Here is a 22,329-nt window from a genome sequence, read left to right as displayed (position 1 = left end):
ACCTACCTCTCTACCTACCTCTCTCTATCTCTACCTACCTCTCTCTCTCTACCTACCTCTCTCTCTCTCCACCTCTCTCTCTCTACCTACCTCTCTCTCTCTACCTACCTCTCTCTCTCTACCTACCTCTCTCTCTCTACCTACCTCTCTCTCTCTACCTACCTCTCTCTCTCTACCTACCTCTCTCTCTCTACCTACCTCTCTCTCTCTACCTACCTCTCTCTCTCTACCTCTACCTACCTCTCTCTCTCTACCTCTACTTACCTCTCTCTCTCTACCTCCCTCTCTCTCTCTACCTACCTCTCTCTCTCTCTACCGACCTCTCTCTCTCTACCGACCTCTCTCTCTCTACCGACCTCTCTCTCTCTACCTCTCTCTCTCTCTCTCTACCGACCTGTCTCTCTCTCTACCGACCTCTCTCTCTCTCTACCGACCTCTCTCTCTCTCTACCGACCTCTCTCTCTCTCTACCGACCTCTCTCTCTCTCTACCGACCTCTCTCTCTCTCTACCGACCTCTCTCTCTCTACCGACCTCTCTCTCTCTACCGACCTCTCTCTCACAACCGACCTCTCTCTCTCTACCTACCTCTCTCTCTCTACCTACCTCTCTCTCTCTACCTACCTCTCTCTCTCTACCTACCTCTCTCTCTCTACCTACCTCTCTCTCTCTACCTACCTCTCTCTCTCTACCTCTACCTACCTCTCTCTACCTCTACTTACCTCTCTCTCTCTACCTCCCTCTCTCTCTCTACCTACCTCTCTCTCTCTCTACCGACCTCTCTCTCTCTACCGACCTCTCTCTCTCTACCGACCTCTCTCTCTCTACCTCTCTCTCTCTCTCTCTACCTACCTCTCTCTCTCTACCGACCTCTCTCTCTCTCTACCGACCTCTCTCTCTCTCTACCGACCTCTCTCTCTCTCTACCGACCTCTCTCTCTCTCTACCGACCTCTCTCTCTCTCTACCGACCTCTCTCTCTCTACCGACCTCTCTCTCTCTACCGACCTCTCTCTCACAACCGACCTCTCTCTCTCTACCTACCGCTCTCTCTCTCTACCTACCTCTCTCTCTCTCTACCTACCTCTCTCTCTCTCTACCTACCTCTCTCTCTCTCTACCTACCTCTCTCTCTCTCTACCTACCTCTCTCTCTCTCTACCTACCTCTCTCTCTCTCTACCTACCTCTCTCTCTCTCTCTACCTCTCTCTCTCTCTACCTACCTCTCTCTCTACCTACCTCTCTCTCTCTACCTACCTCTCTCTCTCTACCTACCTCTCTCTCTCTCTACCTCTACCTACCTCTCTCTCTCTCTACCTCAACCTACCTCTCTCTCTCTCTCTCTCTCTCTCTACCTCTATCTACATCTCTCTCTCTCTCTACCTCTACCTACCTCTCTCTCTCTCTCTCTCTCTCTACCTCTCTCTACCTACCTCTCTCTCTCTCTCTCTCTACCTACCTCTCTCTCTCTCTACCTACCTACCTCTCTCTCTACCTACCTACCTCTCTCTCTCTCTACCTACCTCTCTCTCTCTCTACCTACCTCTCTCTCTCTCTACCTACCTCTCTCTCTCTACCTACCTCTCTCTCTCTACCTACCTCTCTCTCTCTACCTACCTCTCTCTCTCTACCTACCTCTCTCTCTCTACCTCTACCTCTCTCTCTCTACCTCTACCTCTACCTCTCTCTCTCTACCTCTACTCTACCTCTCTCTCTACCTCTGCCTACCTCTCTCTCTCTCTACCTCTGCCTACCTCTCTCTCTCTCTACCTCTGCCTACCTCTCTCTCGCTCTACCTCTACCTACCTCTCTCTCTCTCTACCTCTACCTACCTCTCTCTCTCTCTCTCTCTCTACCGCTACCTACCTCTCTACCTCAACCTACCTCTCTCTCTCAACCTACCTCTCTCTCTCAACCTACCCCTCTCTCTCTCAACCTACCTCTCTCTCTCTCAACCTACCTCTCTCTCTCTCTCTCACCTACCTCTCTCTCTCTCAACCTACCTCTCTCTACCTACCTCTCTCTCTCTACCTACCTCTCTCTCTCTACCTACCTCTCTCTCTCTACCTCTCACTCTCTACCTACCTCTCACTCTCTACCTACCTCTCTCTACCTACCTACCTCTCTCTCTCTCTCTCTCTCTCTACCTACCTCTCTCTACCTCTACCGACCTCTCTCTCTATACCTCTACCTACCTCTCTCTCTCTACCTCTCTCTCTACCTCTCTCTCTCTCAACCTACCTCTCTCTCTCTCAACCTACCTCTCTCTCTCTCAACATACCTCTATCTCTCTACCTACCTCTCTCTCTCTACCTACTTCTCTCTCTCTACCTACCTCTCACTCTCTACCTACCTCTCACTCTCTACCTACCTCTCACTCTCTACCTACCTCTCTCTCTCTACCTACCTCTCTCTCTCTCTACCTACCTCTCTCAACCTAGCTCTCTCTCTCTCAACCTACCTCTCTCTCTCTCAACCTACCTCTCTCTCTCTCTACCTTCTTCTCTCTCTCTCTACCTCCTCTCTCTCTCTCTCTCTCTCTCTCTCTCTCTCTCTCTCTCTCTACCTTCCTCTCTCTCTCTCTATCTCTACCTACCTCTCTCTCTCTCTACCTCTACCTCTACCTCTCTCTCTCTACCTCTGCCTACCTCTCTCTCTCTCTACCTCTGCCTACCTCTCTCTCTCTCTACCTCTACCTACCTCTCTCTCTCTCTACCTCTACCTACCTCTCTCTCTCTACCTCTACCTACCTCTCTCTCTCTCTCTACCTACCTCTCTACCTCAACCTACCTCTCTCTCTCAACCTACCTCTCTCTCTCAACCTACCCCTCTCTCTCTCAACCTACCTCTCTCTCTCTCAACCTACCTCTCTCTCAACCTACCTCTCTCTCTCTCAACCTACCTCTCTCTACCTACCTCTCTCTCTCTACCTACCTCTCTCTCTCTACCTCTCACTCTCTACCTACCTCTCACTCTCTACCTACCTCTCTCTCTCTACCTACCTACCTCTCTCTCTCTCTCTACCTACCTCTCTCTACCTCTACCGACCTCTCTCTCTATACCTCTACCTACCTCTCTCTCTCTACCTCTCTCTCTACCTCTCTCTCAACCTACCTCTCTCTCTCTACCTACCTCTCTCTCTCTCTACCTACCTCTCTCTCTCTCTACCTACCTCTCTCTCTCTCTACCTACCTCTCTCTCTCTCTACCTACCTCTCTCTCTACCTACCTCTCTCTCTCTCTACATCTACCTACCTCTCTATCTCTCTCACCTACCTCTCTCCTCCTCTCTCTACCTCTACCTACCTCTCTCTACCTCTACCTACCTCTCTCTCTCTCCTCTACTCTCTACCTACCTCTCTCTCTCTACCTCTACCTCTCTCTCTCTACCTACCTCTCTCTCTCACCTACCTCCTACCTCTCTCTCTCTCTACCTACCTCTCTCTCTCTAACTACCTCTCTCTCTCTACCTCTACCTACCTCTCTCTCTCTCTACCTCTACCTACCTTTCTCTCTCTCTCTACCTCTACCTACCTCTCTCTCTCTCTACCTCTACCTACCTCTCTCTCTCTCTCTCTACCTACCTCTCTCTCTCTCTCTCTACCTACCTCTCTCTCTCTCTCTACCTACCTCTCTCTCTACCTACCTACCTCTCTCTCTCCCTACCTACCTCTCTCTCTACCTACCTCTCTCTCTACCTACCTCTCTCTCTCTACCTACCACTCTCTCTCTACCTACCTCTCTCTATCTCTACCTACCTCTATCTCTACCTCTCTCTCTCTACCTCTACCTACCTCTCTCTCTCTCTCTCTCTACCTCTACCTACCTCTCTCTCTCTACCTCTACCTACCTCTCTCTCTCTCTACCTCTACCTACCTCTCTCTCTCTCTCTCTACCGCTACCTACCTCTCTACCTCAACCTACCTCTCTCTCTCAACCTACCTCTCTCTCTCAACCTACCTCTCTCTCTCTCAACCTACCTCTCTCAATCTCAACCTACCTCTCTCTCTCAACCTACCTCTCTCTCTCTCTCTCTCCTCAACCTACCTCTCTCTCTCTCTACCTACCTCTCTCTCTCAACCTACCTCTCTCTCTACCTACCTACCTCTCTCTACCTACCTCTCTCTCTCTACCTCTCTCTCTACCTCTCTCTCTCCACCTCTCTCTCTACCTCTCTCTCTACCTCTCTCTCTACCTCTCTCTCTCTACCTCTGCCTACCTCTCTCTCTCTCTATCTCTACCTTCCTCTCTCTCTCTCTCTCTCTCTCTCTCTACCTACCTCTATCTCTCTCTCTACCTCTCTCTCTCTCCCTACCTACCTCTCTCTCTCTCTCTCTCTCTCTCTCTCTACCTCTCTCTCTCTCTCTACCTCTCTCTCTCTACCTACCTCCCTACCTCTCTCTCTCTACCTACCCTCTCTCTCTCTCTCTCTCTCTCTACCTACCTCTCTCTCTCTCTACCTACCTCTCTCTCTACCTACTTCTCTCTCTCTCTACCTACCTCTCGCTCTCTCTCTACCTACCTCTCGCTCTCTCTCTACCTACTCTCTCTCTCTACCGACCTCTCTCTCTCTACCGACCTCTCTCTCTCTACCGACCTCTCTCTCTCTACCGACCTCTCTCTCTCTACCTACCTCTCTCTCTCTCAACCTACCTCTCTCTCTCTCTACCTACCTCTCTCTCTCTCTACCTACCTCTCTCTCTCTACCTACCTCTCTACCTACCTCTCTACCTACCTCTCTCTACCTACCTCTCTCTCTCAACCTACCTCTCTCTCTACCTACCTCTCTCTCTCAACCTACCTCTCTCTCTACCTACCTCTCTCTCTACCTACCTCTCTCTCTCTACCTCTACCTACCTCTCTCTCTCTACCTCTACCTACCTCTCTCTACCTCTACCTACCTCTCTCTCTCTCTCTACCCCTACCTACCTCTCTCTCTCTCTACCTCTACCTACCTCTCTCTCTACCTCTACCTACCTCTCTCTCTACCTCTACCTACCTCTCTCTCTACCGACCTCTCTCTCTCTCTACCGACCTCTCTCTCTCTCTACCGACCTCTCTCTCTCTCTACCGACCTACCTCTCTCTCTACCTACCTACCTCTCTCTCTACCTACCTCTCTCTCAACCTACCTCTCTCTCAACCTACCTCTCTCTCAACCTACCTCTCTCTCTCTCAACCTACCTCTCTCTCTCTCTACCTACCTCTCTCTCAACCTACCTCTCTCTCTCTACCTACCTCTCTACCTACCTCTCTCTACCTACCTCTCTCTCTCAACCTACCTCTCTCTACCTACCTCTCTCTCTCAACCTACCTCTCTCTCAACCTACCTCTCTCTCAACCTACCTCTCTCTCTCAAAATACCTCTCTCTCTACCTACCTCTCTCTCTACCTACCTCTCTCTCTCTACCTACCTCTCTCTCTACCTCTACCTACCTCTCTCTCTCTACCTCTACCTACCTCTCTCTCTCTACCTCTACCTACCTACTCTCTCTCTCTCTCTCTACCTCTACCTACCTCTCTCTCTCTCTACCTCTACCTACCTCTCTCTCTACCTACCTCTCTGTTTCTCTCTACCTACCTCTCTCTCTCTCTACCTACCTCTCTCTCTCTACCTACCTCTCTCTCTCTCTACCTACCTCTCTCTCTACCTCTCTCTCTCTCTCTCTCTCTACCGACCTCTCTCTCTCTACCGACCTCTCTCTCTCTCTACCTACCTCTCTCTCTCTCTACCTACCTCTCTCTCTCTCTACCGACCTCTCTCTCTCTCTACCGACCTCTCTCTCTCTCTACCGACCTCTCTCTCTCTCTACCGACCTCTCTCTCTCTCTACCGACCTCTCTCTCTCTCTACCGACCTCTCTCTACCGGCTTCTCTCTCTCTCTACCGACCTCTCTCTCTCTCTACCTACCTCTCTCTCTCTACCTACCTCTCTCTCTCTCTACCTACCTCTCTCTCTCTCTCTCTCTCTCTACCGACTCTCTCTCTCTCTACCTACCTCTCTCTCTCTACCGACCTCTCTCTCTCTACCGACCTCTCTCTCTCTACCGACCTCTCTCTCTCTCTACCGACCTCTCTCTCTCTCTACCTACCTCTCTCTCTCTACCTACCTCTCTCTCTCTACCTACCTCTCTACCTACCTCTCTCTCTCTCTACTGACCTCTCTCTCTCTACCTCTCTCTCTCTCTCTCTACCGACCTCTCTCTCTCTCTACCGACCTCTCTCTCTCTCTACCGACCTCTCTCTCTCTCTCTACCGACCTCTCTCTCTCTCTACCGACCTCTCTCTCTCTCTACCGACCTCTCTCTCTCTACCTCCTCTCTCTCTCTCTACCTACCTCTCTCTCTCTACCTACCGCTCTCTCTCTCTACCTACCTCTCTCTCTCTCTACCTACCTCTCTCTCTCTCTACCTACCTCTCTCTCTCTACCTACCTCTCTCTCTACCTACCTCTCTCTCTCTACCTACCTCTCTCTCTCTTCCTACCTCTCTCTCTCTCTACCTACCTCTCTCTCTCTACCTACCTCTCTCTCTCTACCTACCTCTCTACCTACCTCTCTCTATCTCTACCTACCTCTCTCTCTCTACCTACCTCTCTCTCTCTCCACCTCTCTCTCTCTACCTACCTCTCTCTCTCTACCTACCTCTCTCTCTCTACCTACCTCTCTCTCTCTACCTACCTCTCTCTCTCTACCTACCTCTCTCTCTCTACCTACCTCTCTCTCTCTACCTCTACCTACCTCTCTCTCTCTACCTCTACCTACCTCTCTCTCTCTACCTCCCTCTCTCTCTCTACCTACCTCTCTCTCTCTCTACCGACTTCTCTCTCTCTACCGACCTCTCTCTCTCTACCGACCTCTCTCTCTCTACCTCTCTCTCTCTCTCTCTACCGACCTCTCTCTCTCTCTACCGACCTCTCTCTCTCTCTACCGACCTCTCTCTCTCTCTACCGACCTCTCTCTCTCTCTACCGACCTCTCTCTCTCTCTACCGACCTCTCTCTCTCTCTACCGACCTCTCTCTCTCTACCGACCTCTCTCTCTCTACCGACCTCTCTCTCACAACCGACCTCTCTCTCTCTACCTACCGCTCTCTCTCTCTACCTACCTCTCTCTCTCTCTACCTACCTCTCTCTCTCTCTACCTACCTCTCTCTCTCTCTACCTACCTCTCTCTCTCTCTACCTACCTCTCTCTCTCTCTACCTACCTCTCTCTCTACCTACCTCTCTACTCTACCTCTCTCTCTCTACCTACCTCTCTCTCTACCTACCTCTCTCTCTCTACCTACCTCTCTCTCTCTACCTACCTCTCTCTCTCTCTCTACCTCTACCTACCTCTCTCTCTCTCTACCTCAACCTACCTCTCTCTCTCTCTCTCTCTCTCTCTACCTCTATCTACATCTCTCTCTCTCTCTACCTCTACCTACCTCTCTCTCTCTCTCTCTCTCTCTCTACCTCTCTCTACCTACCTCTCTCTCTCTCTCTCTCTACCTACCTCTCTCTCTCTCTACCTACCTACCTCTCTCTCTACCTACCTACCTCTCTCTCTCTCTACCTACCTCTCTCTCTCTCTACCTACCTCTCTCTCTCTCTACCTACCTCTCTCTCTCTACCTACCTCTCTCTCTCTACCTACCTCTCTCTCTCTACCTACCTCTCTCTACCTCTACCTACCTCTCTCTCTCTACCTCTACCTCTCTCTCTCTACCTCTACCTCTACCTCTCTCTCTCTACCTCTGCCTACCTCTCTCTCTCTACCTCTGCCTACCTCTCTCTCTCTCTACCTCTGCCTACCTCTCTCTCTCTCTACCTCTGCCTACCTCTCTCTCTCTCTACCTCTACCTACCTCTCTCTCGCTCTACCTCTACCTACCTCTCTCTCTCTCTACCTCTACCTACCTCTCTCTCTCTCTCTCTACCGCTACCTACCTCTCTACCTCAACCTACCTCTCTCTCTCAACCTACCTCTCTCTCTCAACCTACCCCTCTCTCTCTCAACCTACCTCTCTCTCTCTCAACCTACCTCTCTCTCTCTCTCTCAACCTACCTCTCTCTCTCTACCTACCTCTCTCTACCTACCTACCTCTCTCTACCTACGTCTCTCTCTCTACCTACCTCTCTCTCTCTACCTACCTCTCTCTCTCTACCTACCTCTCTCTCTCTACCTACCTCTCTCTCTCTACCTACCTCTCTCTCTCTACCTCTACCTACCTCTCTCTCTCTACCTCTACTTACCTCTCTCTCTCTACCTCCCTCTCTCTCTCTACCTACCTCTCTCTCTCTCTACCGACTTCTCTCTCTCTACCGACCTCTCTCTCTCTACCGACCTCTCTCTCTCTACCTCTCTCTCTCTCTCTCTACCGACCTCTCTCTCTCTCTACCGACCTCTCTCTCTCTCTACCGACCTCTCTCTCTCTCTACCGACCTCTCTCTCTCTCTACCGACCTCTCTCTCTCTCTACCGACCTCTCTCTCTCTACCGACCTCTCTCTCTCTACCGACCTCTCTCTCACAACCGACCTCTCTCTCTCTACCTACCGCTCTCTCTCTCTACTCTTTCTCTACCTACCTCTCTCTACCTGTACCTACCCCTCTCTCTCTACCTACTTCTCTCTCTCTCTCTCTCCTCTGTCTCCTTCTCTCTACCTCTACCTACCTCTCTACCTCTACCTACCTCTCTCTCCTCTCTCTCTCTCTCCTCTCTCTACCTCTACCTACCTCTCTCTCTCTCTCTCTCTCTCTCTCTCTCTCTCTCTCTCTCTCTCTCTCTCTCTCTCTCTCTCTCTCTCTCTCTCTCTCTCTCTCTCTCTCTCTCTCTCTCTCTCTCTCTCTCTCTCTCTCTCTCTCTCTCTCTCTCTCTCTGCTCCTCCAGGTATGATCCTGTTTTGTTTATTTAGTTTCCACTCAGTCATGTTCACACACATATCCATGCACCTTACATTATGACATTTCCACACCTCATTCCTTTTTCTTTGTTTAGAGTTAATAGTTTTGTTTAACAATAAAGAACCTTTTGAATTGGCCTATACCTGTTGTTGATGTCCCCTCATTTTTGCCAGAGGCTATGAGCCGGCCTATGACAAGTGGGGGCTCATCCATAAGTTAAAGTTAATTGTACTTTAGTCTTACTTTAGTATTTTAGTTTACTTTAACATTTTGTCATAGTTGGTTAAGGTTTTGTCTATTGTCTTTGCTTAATCATTGGTACGTTTGTTTATTTGTAATTTGGTTTATTTGACTATTGTTTTAAAGTTTGCCAATTTTTTGGTTTGAGGGGATGTTTTGGTTGGGCCAATATTGTTGGAGAGAGCATTGAGAGCCATGTGTTCTTTTCGTTCAGTTAGGTAGCAAAATTTGGTTAGCAATTCACTCTGGGTTTTTGTTCAAGTGGGAGTCCTCCCCTGTTCAGGCTTATCAGCGAGTGTCAATAGGAGGCTCGTGGTGTTTTTGTTTTAGATGGCAGTGAACGTGGGTAGAGCTTCCCTTTTCCCCTACATCGGCTCGGGAGCACCTCCGTGGTTATGGGGGAGCCGCCAGTTCTGGTTGTCCTTTCCAATCCACTGGTTTTGTGTACATAAAACCCCACCACATGTGACTGCACGAAGACCAGGGCCAGTTAGTTGTTTTTGGAGGATAGTGGGGTGTGGCTCCTGTCCTTGAACCCAGACTGACTGCAGGTGAGTTGTGTATTTTTTTTTTTTAGCATTTGTAATAGTTGTATTGGTTGAGGAAAATGTCTTCCATTCTGAGTAGTTTTGTTCAAGCTCCTTCAGAGGTAGCCTTAGAGTCGTGTACTAAGGAGCAGTTAATTGAAATTGCTGAACATTATCAGATTGAGATTGTTGATAAAAAAAATTAAAGACTGTTAAAACTAAATTAATGCAGGGTCTTAAGGAAATAGGTGTTTTTTTCGGGTCAGTCTGCTAGTAGTGAGGGTTCAAGTTTTCAGTCTAGTCCTTCATTAACTTTTGAGCAGCAGCGGGAGCTGTTGCAAATGCAGTTGGAGATAGCACTTCTCAATCGTGCTAATAGACCAGAAGAATTACCACAGTTTGATGTTTCACAGAATCTTCGTTTGTTGCCTAAATTTGATGAGTCAGATCCAGACACATTTCATTTGAGCGTATTGCGGAAGCTAGAGCTTGGTCTGATTTGGACATGACTATGTTGTTGCAATGTGTACTTACAGGTAAAGCACGTGAGGCTTTTGCAGCACTGAGTGTAGCTGACAGTAAAGTGTATGCTAAAGTTAAATCAGCAGTTCTGAAGGTTTACGAACTTGTGCCAGAGGCATATCGTCAACGTTTTCGTTACAGGAAAAAGCTAGATTCACAAAACTATTCTGAGTTTGTTCGTGATTTGACTTCTGCATTTAATCGTTGGTGTACAGCTTCTGAAGTTAGTACTTTTGAGAATCTGTCTAATTTGATTGTGTTAGAACAGTTAAAAAATTCTGTGTCTGACCAGGTTGCTACATACATGAATGAATGTAAAGTTAAGTCTCCAAGTGACGCAGCAGTCCTTGCAGATGAGTACAGGCTAACACAAAGCCATTTTGAGTCAAACAGTGACATGTACCATAAAAATAAACTTTACTTCTAGGAATAGTAGGTCAGATTTTTTTGGAGCTTCTTTCCAAAGGCCTCAGCAGAAGTTTGGGTCTGGAGGACTTAAAGCACCGGTTAATGCTAATACCTGTCGCTACTGTTTAGTTGAAGGACATTGGAAGAAAGATTGTTCTCTACTTAAATAAAAAAAGTCAGGTCAAGTTAAACCTGCTGTTATGGCAGTTTCTGTTACAGCCTCTGAACACCAGGGTGAGTTTTTTCAGCCACTAGTTGAGTTTGATTCTCAGTCTTCCCACTGTGATTTTTCAGCCTTTATTTCAGATGGTGTAGAGTCCCTGAAAGATGGCAACCAAAATGTTTCGATCAAGATCTTAAGAGACACTGGAGCTTTAGATTATTTTATTCTGGAATCTGTTTTGCCATTCTCTAAGGAGTCTGATACTGGCAGATGTGTAATGGTACATGGTATGGGTTTAGTTCCATTCTCTTCTCATTTACATGAAGTTACCCTAAAATGTGGTCTGGTAGAGGGTGATGTAGATGTTGGGGTTAGACCCCAGTTGCCAGTAGAGGGAGTCCACATGATTTTGGGGAATGACTTGGCAGGTAGTATGGTGTGGGCAGATGGCAAACTAAACATCTTTACGAAGCAACCTTCAGTGCCCCCAGCAAGGGTATTTTCAGATCTCAACTGTGTGTCTCCTGAGGTATTTCCAGTTTGTGCTGTTACCCGCGCTGCCTCTCGTAATAAGGTTGAGAGTAAGCCAGAAAGTCTTGAGTTGCCAGTCAAACTCCAGACAGAACAGTTGACTAGTTCTAGAGATTCATTGATTGCTGAGCAAAAGGCCGATACTACCTTGGCTGATCTGTTCGATAAAGTTGTTCCTGATTCAGTGGTGAGGAATAGTGCTCAGTGTTATTTTCTTCTTGATGGGCTGTTGGTTAGGAAATGGGTTCCACACTATGATCAGGGTCTTTCAAATAGTTGTACCTACTACTTTGCAAAATAAAGTGTTGCAAACTTCACATGGTGATGTGGCAGGCCATATGGGGGTTTGTAAAACTTATGATCGCGTACTCTGTTATTTTTTCTGGCCACGTTTAAAGCCGGATGTATCTCAGTTTATTAAAACTTGTGATACATGTCAGCGCACAAGCAAGCCAAACCAGGTTGTAAAGCCAGCGCCTTTGTATCCAATACCAGCCGTGGGGCAACCTTTTGAGCATCTTATTATCGATTGTGTTGGGCCTTTACCAAGGTCCAAATCAGGTCATAGCTACTTATTAACCTGTTAGGGCTAAGGGGCAGCATTGACACGGCTGGATAAAAAACATACCCGATTTAATCTGGTTACCACTCCTACTCAGTAACTAGAATATGCATATACTTATTACATATGGATAGAAAACACCCTAAATTTTCTAAAACTGTTTGAATGGTGTCTGTGAGTATAACAGAACTCAAATGGCAGGTCAAAACCTGAGAGATTCCTTTACAGGAAGTGGCCTGTCTGACCATTTCTGGAACTTCTTTGCCATCTCTATCATTTACTAAGGATCTCTGCTCTAACGTGACACTTCCCACGTCGTCCATAGGCTCTCAGAGCCCGGGAAAAAAGAGAATGTCGTCATTCCAGCCCCAGGCTGAAACACATTATCGCCTTTCTCAAGTGGCCCATCAAGAGACACTAGCTTATGCGCGTGACCCCGACCGCCCCCGCCTTTGGGATTTTTTCCTCTGTTTGCCGAAAAGGAGATTCCCTGTCGGAATTTTATCGCTTTTCTACGAGAAAAATGACGTAAAAATTGATTTTAAACAGCGGTTGACATGCTTCGACGTACGGCAATTGAATACTTTGAATTTTATTGTCAGGAATTGCGCCAAGCGCGCGACACTTCTTTACTATTTCGGATAGTGTCTGGAACGCACGAACAAAACGCCGCTATTCGGATATAACGATGGATTATTTTGGACCAAACCAACATTTGTTATTGAAGTAGACGTCCTGGGTGTGCATTCTGACGAAGACAACAAAAGGTAATGACATTTTTATAATAGTAAATATGATTATGGTGAGTGCTAAACTTGCCGGGTGTCTAAATAGCGAGCCCGTGATGCCTGGGTTATGTACTTAGAATATTGCAAAATGTGCTTTCACCAAAAAGCTATTTTAAAATCGGACATATCGAGTGCATAGAGGAGGTCTGTATCTATAATTCTTAAAATAATTGTTATGCTTTTTGTGAACGTTTATCGTGAGTAATTTAGTAAAATGTTAGCGAATTCCCCGTAAGTTTGCGGGGGGTATGCTAGTTCTGAACGTCACATGCTAATGTAAAAAGCTGGTTTTTGATATAAATATGAACTTGATTGAACAAAACATGCATGTATTGTATAACATAATGTCCTAGGGTTGTCATCTGATGAAGATCATCAAAGGTGAGTGCTGCATTTAGCTGTCTTCTGGGTTTTGGTGACATTATATGCTGGCTTGAAAAATGGGTGTCTGATTATTTCTGGCTTGGTACTCTGCTGACATAATCTAATGTTTTGCTTTCGTTGTAAAGCCTTTTTGAAATCGGACAGTGTGGTTAGATTAACGAGAGTCTTATCTTTAAATGGCTGTAAAATAGTCATATGTTTGAGAAATTGAAGTAATATGATTTTGAAGATTTTGAAAATCGCGCCACAGGATGGCAGTGGCTGTTACGTAGGTGGGACGAATTCGTCCCGCCGGTCCCATAGAGGTTAACTGTTATGTGTCAAGCAACTAGATATCCGGCAGCATTTCCCTTGCGTACCATAACTTCAAAATCAGTAGTTAAAGCGTTAACCTGTTTGGGATAGGGGGCAGTATTTTCACAGCCGGATAAAAAAACGTATCTGATTTCACCTGTTAGGGACAGATGTTCCGCTCACCAATATCCAATGGTATAGAGTGGCGCAAATTACAAATACCTCAAAATTGCAAAAACTTCAATTGTTCAAACATATTAATATTTTACACCATTTTAAAGACCGGACTCTCCTTTATCTAACCACATTGTCCGATTTCAAAAAGGGCTTTACAACGAAAGCAAAACATTAGATTATGTCAGGAGAGTACCCAGCCAGAAATAATCACACACCCATTTTTCAAGCTAGCATATATGTCACAAAAACCAAAACCACAGCTAAATGCAGCACTAACCTTTGATGATCTTCATCAGATGACACTCCTAGGACATTATGTTATACAATACATGCATGTTTTGTTCAATCAAGTTCATATTTATATCAAAAAACAGCTTTTTACATTAGCATGATACGTTCAGAACTAGCATACCCACCGAAACATTCCGGTGAATTTACTAAATTACTTACGATATACGTTCACAAAAAAACATAACAATTATTTTAAGAATTCAAATCACTATCCGAAGGGTGACGCGCCGGCGCGTTTCGTGACAAAAAAACTTCAAAATATTCCATTACCGTACTTCGAAGCATGTCAACCGCTGTTTAAAATCTATTTTTATGCGATTTCCCTCATAAAATAGCGATAATATTCCAACCCGGAGATGTTGTATCCATTCAAACACTGAAAGAAGAAAATGTAGTCGTCACATGCACGCGCAAACCTGAGACATCATTCCACTTTCTGGCGCCTTCTGAGAGCCAATGGAAGCCTTAGAAAATTGTCACGTTACAGCAGAGATGCTGTATTTTTGATAGAGATGCCAAAGGAGGAGAACAAATTGTCAGACAGGGCACTTCCAGTATGGAATCTTCTCAGGTTTTGGCCTGCCATATGAGTTCTGTTATACTCACAGACACCATTCAAACAGTTTTAGAAACTTTAGTGTTTTCTATCCAAATCTACTAATTATATGCATATTCCCGTTTCTGGGCAAGAGTAGTAACCAGTTTAAATCGGGTACGTTTTTTTATCCGGAAGTGAAAATACTGCCCCCATCCATAACAAGTTAAGAATTATAGATACAGAACTCCTTTATGCAATCGCGGTGTCAGATTTTAAAAAAGCTTTTCGGTGAAAGAACATTTTGCAATATTCTGAGTAGATAGCCCGGCCATCACAGGCTAGCTATTTTGACACCCACCAAGTTTGGTACTCACCAAACTCAGATTTACTATAAGAAAAATTGGATTACCTTTGCTATTCTTTGTCAGAATGCACTCCCAGGACTTCTACTTCAACAACAAATGTTGGTTTGGTTCCAAATAATCCATAGTTATATCCAAATAGCGGCGTTTTGTTCGTGTGTTCAAGACACTATCTGAAGGGTAACGAAGGGTGACGCGCCCGCGCGTATTGTGACAAAAAATTTCAAAATATTCCATTACCGTACTTCGAAGCATGTCAAATGCTGTTTAAAATCAATTTTTATGTGATTTTTCTCGTAAAATAGCGATAATATTCCGACCAGGAGTCATTCTTTTCGTTCAGACTAAAAATATAAAATGGACTCTTCACGTGCATGCGCACGCCCGTCTCATTGTTCTCAGATCGCCCACTATCCAAATGCGCTACTGTTTTTCAGCCATGGACTGCAGAGTCATCATTCAACTTTCTGGCGCCTTCTGAGAGCCTATGTGAGCCTGAGAAAGTGTCACGTTACAGCAGAGATCCTCTGTTTTCAATAAAGATGCTAAAGAAGGCCAAGAAATGGTCAGAGAGGGCACTTCCTGTTTGGAATCTTCTCAGGTTTTGGCCTGCCATATGAGTTCTGTTATACTCACAGACACAATTCAAACAGTTTTAGAAACTTTAGGGTGTTTTCTATCCAAATCAAACAATTATATGCATATTCTAGTTTCTGGGCAGGAGTAATAAACAGATTAAATCGGGTACGTTTTTATCTGGCCGTGAAAATACTGCCCCCTATCCATAACAGGTTAAAGATGTAGTTTAACTCGGACTGGTGTGTTTAACTCTTCTCATTTGGTAATGCAGAAATTAGCCACCACAGAGTGCAGGGGACTGTCACAACCATAGAGGGCACCTTTGCTTCGATTTATCTCTGTCCTTACTCTCATTCTGGCTCTGGCCCTATTTCTCCCTCTCTATCCCTCTGTCACTCTTTTCTCTTCTCTCCATCTCTTTTGCTCAATATTCTCCCTCTGAATTATATTTTAAAAATGTTTATTTAATCTCTATTTAACTCGGCAAGTCAGTTAACTTCTCTGGGCCAGTGGGACGTTTGCGTCCCACCCTATTGAACAGCCAGTGGAATCGCGTGGCGCGAAATACAAATACCTCAAATGCTATGACTTCAATTTCTCAAACATATGACTATTTTACACCATTTGAAAGATAAGACTCTCGTTAATCCAACCACGTTGTCCGATTTCAAAAAGGCTTTACAGTGAAAGCAAAACATTAGATTTTGTCAGGAGAGTACCCTGCCAAAAATAATCACACAGCCATTTTCAAAGCAAACATATATGTCACAAAAACCAAAACCACAGCTAAATGCAGCACTAACCTTTGATCTTCATCAGATGACACTCCTAGGACATTATGTTATACAATACATGCATGTTTTGTTCAATCAAGTTCATATTTATATCAAAAACCAGCTTTTTACATTAGCATATGATGTTCAGAACTAGCATACCCACCGAACACTTCCGGTGAATTTACTAAATTGCTCATGATAAACGTTGAAAAAATACATAATTATTTTAAGAATTATAGATACAGAACTCCTTTATGCAAACGCTATATCTGTCACATCCTGGCCAGTATAAGGGTTAATTGTTATTGTAGTTTTGTCAGGACGTGGCAGAGGGTATTTGGTTTATGTGGTTCGGGGTGGTGTTTTTTCTAAAAGGGCATTTGATTTAAGTATTCCGGGGTTTTTGGGCACTGTTCCTTGTTTACATTATTTCTATGTTGATCTAGCTGGTTGTATGTCTATGTTTGGTTAATTGGGGTGGACTTCCAATTGAAGGCAGCTGTGTGGAGTTGCCTTTGATTGGAAGTCTATTAGTTGGGTGTGTTTGTCCGTGTATTTGTGGGAGATTGTTTCTTGTTTAGCGTGTGTGAGCCTAACAGGACTGTCTAGTAATCGTGAGTTCGTTTTTGTTATTTTGTATGTTCATTTTTGAGTTTATTAACCTGTTGGGGCTAGGGGGCAGTATTTTCACGGCTGGATAAAAAAACGTACCCGATTTAATCTGGTTACTAATCCTACCCAGTAACTAGAATATGCATATACTTATTATATATGGATAGAAAACACCCTAAAGTTTCTAAAACTGTTTGAATGGTGTCTGTGAGTATAACAGAACTCATTTGGCAGGCAAAACCCTGAGACATTTTCTGACAGGAAGTGGATACCTGATGTGTTGAATTACCTTTAAGCCTATGCCATTGAAACACACAGGGGCTGATTAATGTTTTGGCACTTCCTATTGCTTCCACTAGATGTCACCAGCCTTTACAAAGTGTTTTGAATCTTCTACTATGAGATCTGACCGAACAAGAGCCTTGGAACGGTGATGGCCGATTAGACTCTGGCGCGCGAGGTCATGTTGGGTACCCTCGTTCCAAAACGTTTTAAAAGAGAATGCATTCGTCCACCTTGAATATTATTCATGTTCTGGTTAAAAAAGGCCCTAATGATTTATGCTATACAACGTTTGACATGTTTGAACGAACGAAAATATATTTTTTCCCCTCGTTCATGACGAGAAGTCCGGCTGGCTTAGATCATGTGCTAACAACACAGATCTTTTTGGATATAAATGATGAGCTTTTTTGAACAAAACTACATTCGTTATGGACCTGTGATACCTGGAAGTGACATCTGATGAAGAGAATCAAAGGTAATGGATTATTTACATAGTATTTTCGATTTTAGATCTCCCCAACATGGCGGCTAGTCTGTATCGCAACGCGTATTTTTCTGGGCGCAGTGCTCAGATTATTGCAAAGTGTGATTTCCCAGTAAGGTTATTTTTAAATCTGGCTAGTTGATTGCGTTCAAGAGATGTAAATCTATAATTCTTTAAATGACAATATAATATTTTACCAATGTTTTCTAATTTTAATTATTTAATTTGTGGTGCTGACTTGACTGCCGGTTATTGGAGGGAAACGATTTCCTCAACATCAATGCCATAGTAAAACGCTGTTTTTGGATATAAATATGAACTTGATAGAACTAAAAATGCATGCATTGTCTAACATAATGTCCTAGGAGTGTCATCTGATGGAGATTGTAAAAGGTTAGTGCATCATTTTAGCTGGTTTTATGGTTTTGGTGACCCTGTCTTTGAATTGACAAAACATTACACACAGCTATTGTCAATGTACTCTCCTAACATAATCTAACTTTATGCTTTCGCCGTAAAACCTTTTTGAAATCGGACAACGTGGTTAGATTAAGGAGATGTTTATCTTTCAAAGGGTGTAAGATAGTTGTATGTTTGAAAAATTTGAATTTTGACATTTATTTGGTTTCAAATTTGCCGCTCTTGAAATGCACCTGCTGTTGATGGAGTGCACCACGGGGGGGACGCTAGCGTCCCACCTAGCCCATAGAGGTTAAATGTTCAAAATGAACTCTCAACTCTGCTGCATATTGGTTTTCTTTCCGACGATGATTTCGCTATATCGTCTGACGACGAAGAAATCCCTGACAATATCAGATTTTAAAATAGCTTTTCGGCGAAAGCACATTTTGCAATATTCTGAGTACATAGCTCAGCCATCACGGCTAGCTAATTTGACACCCACCAAATTTGGGACAACCTAAACTCAGAATTACTATTAGAAAAATTGGATTACCTTTGCTGTTTTTCGTCAGAATGCACTCCCAGGACTTCTACTTCAACAATAAATGTTGTTTTGGTTCCAAATAATGCATAGTTATATCCAAATACCTCCGTTTTGTTCGTGCGTTCAGGTCACTATCCGAAGGGTAACGCGCGAGCGCATTTCGTGACAAAAAATGTAAAAATATTCCATTACCATACTTAGAAGCATGTCAAACGCTGTTTAAAATCAATTTTTATGCTATTTTTCTCATAAAATAGCGATAATATTCCAACCGGACAACGTTGTATTCATTTAAAGAGAGAAAGAAAAAAATGGCGAAGTCTTGTGAACGCCAGTGTCACTGTCCCCAGGCAGGCCACTTACAAACTCTGCTGCTGTACTTTGCCCAGAGACAAGAGACGCGTCATTCTGCTTTCTAAAGGCTTTAGAGAGCCAATGGAAGCCTAAGAAAGTGTCACGTAACAGCACAGATGCTGTAATTTCGAGAGAGATGCAACAGAAGGACAACAAATTGTCAGACAGGGCACTTCCTGCATGGAATCTTCTCAGGTTTTGGCCTGCCATATGAGTTCTGTTATACACAGACACCATTCAAACAGTTTTAGAAACGTTAGAGTGTTTTCTATCCACATCTACTAATAATATGCATATTCTAGTTCCTGGGCCCGAGTAGTAACCAGTTTAAATCGGGTACTTTTTTTTCCGGCCATGAAAATACTGTCCCCTAGCCCCAACAGGTTTAAGAACAAATTCTTATTTACAATGACGGCCTACACCGGCCAAACCCAGATGGCGCTGGGCCAATTGTGAGCCGCCCTATGGGATTCCCAATCACAGCCGGTTGTGATACAGCCTGGATGTGTGGACCTTCTACTGCTCTCTGTCCTGGTTTCCATTAATACGTAACACAGCTCTCTTCCTCCATCTATCCCTCTCCCTTTCTCTCCCCCTGTCTCTCCATCTGCCTCCCTCTCTCTGTCCTTCCCTATCTCCCTCCTCGGTTGCTCCCCTTCTTTTAGCCCCTCCTCCACCTCTCTCTCTGACTCATTCAGTCTTTGACTCCTGAAGTCTTCATCTGTCTCTCTACATCTCTCTCATTTTCTGACACCCCTTTTTATTCTTCTCGTCTCCTGGCCGCGGGAAGATGATTTGGGGTGGGGTTGCTGACGAGTATTTATTTATTTATACAGTAATTATTTTTATTGAGATTTATCAGGGGTGCTGCAGCTATGCCCTCTTCCTGTTTCTCTCTCTTTCCATCTCACTCTCCTGAGGGACATAGGCCCTTTGTTGGCTCGGCTGTGACTCTGTTTGTGTGCGCATGTTTGTGTGTGTGTGTGTGTGTACATGCGCTTGTACACACACAGGCATGTGTGTTTGCGCACATGTTTGTATACATGTGAGAGAGTGTGTGTATTAAGGTTTCATATTTACCTGGTATTTTACAAAATGTTCCATCCTGAGAATAAATAAACTTTTCTCCTGGGTAACCTGGAAGTGTCGTTCTAAAGCATATGAAACCAATGAACAGAATCATGAAGGAAGAGCAGGAAGGAAGAGCTCAAGATGAAATTGTACTGCAGCATGTGGTGGAACAGTCTGGCAGATATGGTAGAAAGTGTATAGCACAATGCTGTTTGCAATGGCATGGTAGGAGAATCCGTTGCTCGCAGTAATTTCTGCTCATTTCATCCAGTGATGCGTCGGCTTAAGGTAAGACTGCATCGTTCTATGACGTGTTGCTGCCAACTCTCCCCCCATTCTGCCTCGGTGGCATTTGTTTTAGTGAAGCTCTGCTACACAGCCAACATTTTTTAAATTAATAAAAGTAGGTTGGCCTACCCTACCTACCTGTAACTCAAAAGTTGAAGCCAAGTTTGTTACTGTTGGCCAACTAACATTTCAATTTTATTTATTTATAGTAAACTAAGCAAGTCAGTTAAGAACAAATTCTTATTCACAATGACGGCCTACCCCGGTCAAACCCTAACCCAGATGACACTGGGCCAATTGCGCACCGCCCTATGCAACTCCTAATCACGGTTGGTTGTGATACAGCCTGGAATAAAACCAGGGTCCGTAGTGACACCTCTAGCACTGAGATGACCACTGCACCACTCGGGAGCATTTCAAGTTTGCGTGTACAGTTTCAGCATAAACAATATGCATAAACAATATATAGTAAATGCGATCGGCTATTACAACAGCGCACACACTCAGACACAAACTAAGCATTAATGATTGATAATGCTGATAGCTGTCACGCCCTGATCTGTTTCACCTGTCCTTGTGCTTGTCTCCACCCCCTCCAGGTGTCGCTCATCATCCCCCCGGTGTATTTATCCCTGTGTTTTCTGTCTCTCTGTGCCAGTTCGTCTTGTTTGCCAACCAGCGTTTATCTCCTAGCTCCTATTTTTCCTAGTCCTCCTGGATTTGACCCTTGCCTGTCCTGACACCTAACCCGCCTGCTTGACCATTCTTCCTGCCCTGACCTCGAGCATGCCTAACACCTTGTACTGTTTGGACTCGGACCTGGTTACTGAACTCTCGTCTGTACCTTGCATGCCTTTTGCCTACCCCTTGTGTTATAATAAATATTGGAGCTCAACCGTCTGCCTCCTGTGTCTGCATATGGGTCTCGCCTTATGCCCTTATAATAGCAGAGCAGACAAGGCCGTGAAGCCAGATTTAGCTACTGCATATTACATTTAATGTCATGCTGTTCATATAAATCATTGTTTATAATATAACGGTTTCTCGCAGTTATTTATCCCGGTAAACGGGAGTGTGTTTGGGAGGGAAATCTCGGTAACCTGGTTCCCGCTATTAAACCCTAGTGTGTGTGTGTGTGTGTTTATGTATTTCGTGAAATTAAGAATAGGACTAGGGTCAAGGCGTGTTTTTTGGACAGAACCCAGTTATACAATTTGAAAGGGCTAGAGACATTATTCCATACAGAAAGTGATCCCAGAGACTGATCCTGCGCAGGGCCACACACAACTTGACCCCGCTCCCCTCCCCATACACACACCAACCCTGCACGCCCGCTCACCTGGTGTGATGGCCACCCCATTCCCATTGACCATGGGGGGGCTGCTTTCCTCCTCTTCCTCGGGCGGCTCCAGGCTGGCTTGCTGCTGCATGTTTCTGACCGACTGGTTCCTCTTGCCCTGGATGTTGGGCCGGGCTCCGGGAAGCAGCACCTCACTCACATTCAGTGGAGGGGCCGCTGGACTGGGCTCAGCTGGGGGCTTGGGAGTACCGTATAAGTTCTCTGGAGAAGGGAAAACGAATGCACAACTGAGTGAAGTGCAGGCCAGCGGCACAAAGGTTGACAAACTGCATTGCTCCGCTGATCCAATACATTATTAAATCAACAAGAATTTCTACAGCAAGTTACCTTCCTCAAGGCACAGTAGAGAGAAAGATTTCCCATGCCAATAAAGTCCAATTGAAATAACTTCATTGAGAGAGAGACACATACATACATTCTCACACACACAAACAAACAAAAAAGAGAAAGAAACACACACACACACTCTTAGACTAGCACGTATGCACTCACACATTCCTGCAACAGTGGAACAAAATCAGATACAGCTACCACACAAAGAATGTGATGCATGTACACTACACACATGCAAACAAACATGCTCACTCACACTCATCAAATGCTGTGGGTATAAGATAAATCTTCACACATCCCTTCATATATACAGTTGAAGTCGAAAGTTTACATACACCTTAGCCAAATACATTTAAATTCCTGACATTTAATCCTAGTAGAAATGCCCCGTCTTAGGTCAGCTAGGATCACCACTTTATTTTAAGAATGTGAAAAGTCAGAATAATAGTAGAGAGAATAATTTATTTCAGCTTTTATTTCTTTAATCACATTCCCAGTGGGTCAGAAGTTCACATGCACTCAATTGGTATTTGGTAGCATTGCCTTTAAATTGTTTAACTTAGGTAAATGTTTCAGGTAGC

At 44.9% G+C, this 22,329-nt stretch overlaps 1 protein-coding gene across 3 annotated transcripts in view; it reads right to left on the bottom strand.

Moving 5' to 3' along the window:
* The window catches only part of LOC106591140 (membrane-associated guanylate kinase, WW and PDZ domain-containing protein 2), a 401,362-nt gene that overhangs the window by 291,931 nt on the left and 87,102 nt on the right, over nt 1–22,329 (bottom strand). For all 3 annotated transcript variants that reach the window (XM_082957127.1, XM_082957128.1, XM_082957129.1), the window contains exon 4: nt 21,395–21,616. In XM_082957127.1, coding sequence (XP_082813253.1) covers nt 21,395–21,616 — 222 coding nt within the window. The remainder of the gene's footprint in view (nt 1–21,394; nt 21,617–22,329) is intronic.

Source organism: Salmo salar, chromosome 10, assembly GCF_965601325.2.
Source record: "Salmo salar chromosome 10, fSalSal1, whole genome shotgun sequence".
Lineage (NCBI taxonomy): Eukaryota > Metazoa > Chordata > Actinopteri > Salmoniformes > Salmonidae > Salmo > Salmo salar.
This window is presented reverse-complemented; position numbering and strand designations above follow the sequence as displayed.